Source organism: Myotis brandtii, unplaced genomic scaffold (assembly GCF_000412655.1).
Source record: "Myotis brandtii unplaced genomic scaffold, ASM41265v1 scaffold95, whole genome shotgun sequence".
Classification (NCBI taxonomy): Eukaryota; Metazoa; Chordata; class Mammalia; order Chiroptera; family Vespertilionidae; genus Myotis; species Myotis brandtii.
Window position 1 is genome coordinate 649,822 of NW_005371920.1, and position 3,039 is coordinate 652,860.

Consider the following 3,039-nt stretch of genomic DNA (forward strand, 5'->3'; position numbering starts at 1 on the left):
GGGGGCTCATGCAGCCGTCAGGCTTCAAAATTTGTCATCCGAGTCCAGTTGAGCAAACAGAGGCTGATGGATGGGCGCGTGGGGGGACGGGTGGAGGGAAGTGACTTGAAACACTGAGGTCTGGGCACCACCAGCGGCGGCGGGATCTCCCAGGAGGAGATGGGTGAAAGGATGAGGCTGCCAGGGAAGAGGGGGAAGGAGAGGAGATGGCATGAGACTGGCCTTCCAGGAAGTGACAACCAGCCCTTCTGGGCTCTCACTTTTAAATCCTTTCCAAAACTCCTTAGCCTCTGAGAAAGAAAAGCACTGCGATTCGGGTTGAAAAATAAAGCATTTATTTTAGAAGTTAATTGAAGGGGTAAAGAGAGGAGAAAACTTAATATTTTATTTGTATCTGTTCGGAGAACGAAACCAAAGACCACACAGCAACACGCAAATTACATGAAGCAACGAAAGATAAAATGTGATGAGGCTAGAGAGAGTGAAGTGAGAAGGATCCAGGCCAGCGGTCTGGCCCCTCTTTCCACCCAAAATTATAAGTGAATCTCCACCGAGAGGCGCTCATATAAGGGGGATGAAAAGAAGCGACCTTAAATAAATAATGGGAAACAAAGATGCTAACAATAACAACAATGAAAGGGTGACGAGGTTAGATGTGTTGGAAGGACTTGCATATGACTCGGAGAAGTTACAATTACTTTCGAGCAGCCGCCTCTACAGTGCACTGGGAGTCTGGCTGGATTAGCGAGCTGGGGTCCAACTTTATCCGTCAGTCCGGAACCCTACCAATCCCTGGCTCTCCAGCAGGCGGTAATTACCAGCGGATAGTAGAGGATGGACCAAAGCAGGTGTCCACTGCTGCTTGCAAATAGCTAAGCCACCCCAGCATGTAGGCCCTTTTCTGGAGTAGGACCTACATGGAGAACCACTCAGAGCCCAGCAACTCCCCGCACAATTTCCCTGAACTAATCCATGCTACCTTAGAGAACTTACAGCAAACCAAAGAATGAGATCAATAAAATTTAGGTGGGGAAGGGAGTAGTATAAGGCTATCCTTTGGAAACATACATGATTTCATATAATCTAAATAAATCTCCAGTACATCTTCGTGCCCCAGTTTGACTTTGTATTATTATTTATCACTTCCTTCCCATCCCTAGTCGAGCTTAGCAATGTGGCCCCTTCACCGCAGAGTCGTGTGGTCAGTCCAATTCACTAACCCCTGCGTTTGGGCTCCTGCCCTGAAGTGCAGTCCAGGGCGCAAGGGAGATTTTCAGCACCACGGACAGCACAAGTCCCTCCAGGCTGGCCCTTCGTGAATTTTTCCTGGGTGCCAAAACTTTTCTGGTGGGAATAGAATGGGAAAAAGAGAAAGAGAAGGCCGGGAGACAACCGGGTGGGATAAAGGGGAAAGTCTGTGGCTTCGGTGAAGAGAGCCTGCCTGACCTGCCAGAAAACGTCTTGGAGTCCCCCGTTACCGTCCCCCCGGGACGTACACAGCTTTCCCGGCCCCCAGAGGCTGAGCCCCGCCGCAGTCAGTGGACAGCCGAGTACTTCATTCGTTTCTGTTTCTGTCTCTGGTTGCAGAACCAGACCCTCACCACGTTCTTTTTAAGGTCCAGTTTCTCCGCGATGGCCGCGATCTTCTCAGATGAGGGCCGAGGCTGGATGGCGAAGTAGGCCTCGAGCGAGCGCTTCTCCGGCGCCGCGATGGACGTGCGTTTGCGCTTCCGCTCGCTGCCGTTGAAGAGCTCGGGCTTGCTGTTCTTCTCTCGGTAGGCGGCCTCGGCTTCCTCCAGCCACGCCTGGAGCACCGGCTTGAGCGCGATCATGTTGTTGTGCGAGAGCGTGAGAGACTCGAACCTGCAGATGGTGCTCTGGCTGAGCGAGCCGACGCCCGGAATCTTGAGGTTGGCCAGCGCCGCGCCCACGTCCGCCTGGGTCACCCCCAGCTTGATGCGCCGCTGCTTGAAGCGCTCGGCGAAGGCCTCCAGCTCTCGTGGGTCCGACTCCACGTCGCTGAGGCATGCGGGCATAGCGCTGTGAGGCGCCACGGCGTGTGGGTGACTCATGCCCATGGCCTGGTGCAGGTGGCCCATGGCGCCCAGGTGGTGCGGGTGGATCTGCGCCGGCATCACCGAGTGCTCGGGGGCGCCCAAGCCGCTGACGCTCAGCGTGGGCGAGATGTGCTCTAGCAGGTCGCCCTCTAGGCCCTGGTGCACCGCGTGGTGCGGGTGCGAGGTGAGCGCGGCCGGGTGGGAGATGGGCACCGTGGACGAAGTGGACGTGCAGGGCACGCTACTCATGGTATGGTAGGTGGCGTCGGGCTTGAACGGATGGTTCTTGCCGTGGGAGACGATATCCACCGCCGCCAGAGCTTCGGCGCGTGCCAGCAGGCTCTCATCAAAGCTTCCAAATATATTACCCTGCAGCTGCAAGCGAGAAGGCGCACAGCACGGTCAGTGGGGAATACTGTCAACTCAGGATTAAAACACATTTTCAAGCAACCGAGATGCCTCTCCTCAAAGCCCAGGTCATAAAAATTAATACGGAGACAGAGGCTCTGCTGGAACAGACGTGCGGATCAGAGACATGAATGAGAGAGAGCGCGCCGGGAGAAAGCGCGGGGGAGACAAGCGAGGGGTTCAGACAGCGGCGATTGTTCTGGGCGACATGAAAAAAACATGAAGCGAGTGCCTGTCAAAAAATGTGCCTTGGAGCGGTAATTATGCTCCACTACGTACCTGCGGGGCTGGGAGACAGACTCGGCGCATGGCCTCGGAGCCGGAGTGCAGGCTGGAGAATTTGGGTTCTTGGAGCACCGGGTGCATGCCGAAAGGCTGCTTGGTGTTCATGGCCATCATCTTCGCGCGCCTAGCAGGGAGGCAGCGAGGGACATGGATCGGGCTCCTCTCGCTCGCTCGCCGCGCTCCAAGTGAGCGCCGCTCAGCACCCGCGCTCCCCTCGCCCTCTCGCTCGCTGCCTCCCCTCTCCCCCACCTGCTTCTTCACTCATCTTACAAGCAGCCTGCCAGGAAGG

The 3,039-nt window shown here is 56.0% G+C and overlaps 1 protein-coding gene across 1 annotated transcript; it reads right to left on the reverse strand.

Moving 5' to 3' along the window:
- Positions 1 to 326: 326 nt before the first annotated feature.
- POU4F3 (POU class 4 homeobox 3) lies at positions 327 to 2,945 on the reverse strand. The gene is made up of 2 exons (XM_005885991.2): positions 2,745 to 2,945; positions 327 to 2,432 (listed from the first exon to the last, which is right to left on the reverse strand). Exons 1-2 carry the CDS (start codon positions 2,862 to 2,864, stop codon positions 1,536 to 1,538), a joined length of 1,017 nt encoding a protein of 338 aa, XP_005886053.1. The 5' UTR covers positions 2,865 to 2,945; the 3' UTR covers positions 327 to 1,535.
- Between the last annotated feature and the right edge of the window lie 94 nt (positions 2,946 to 3,039).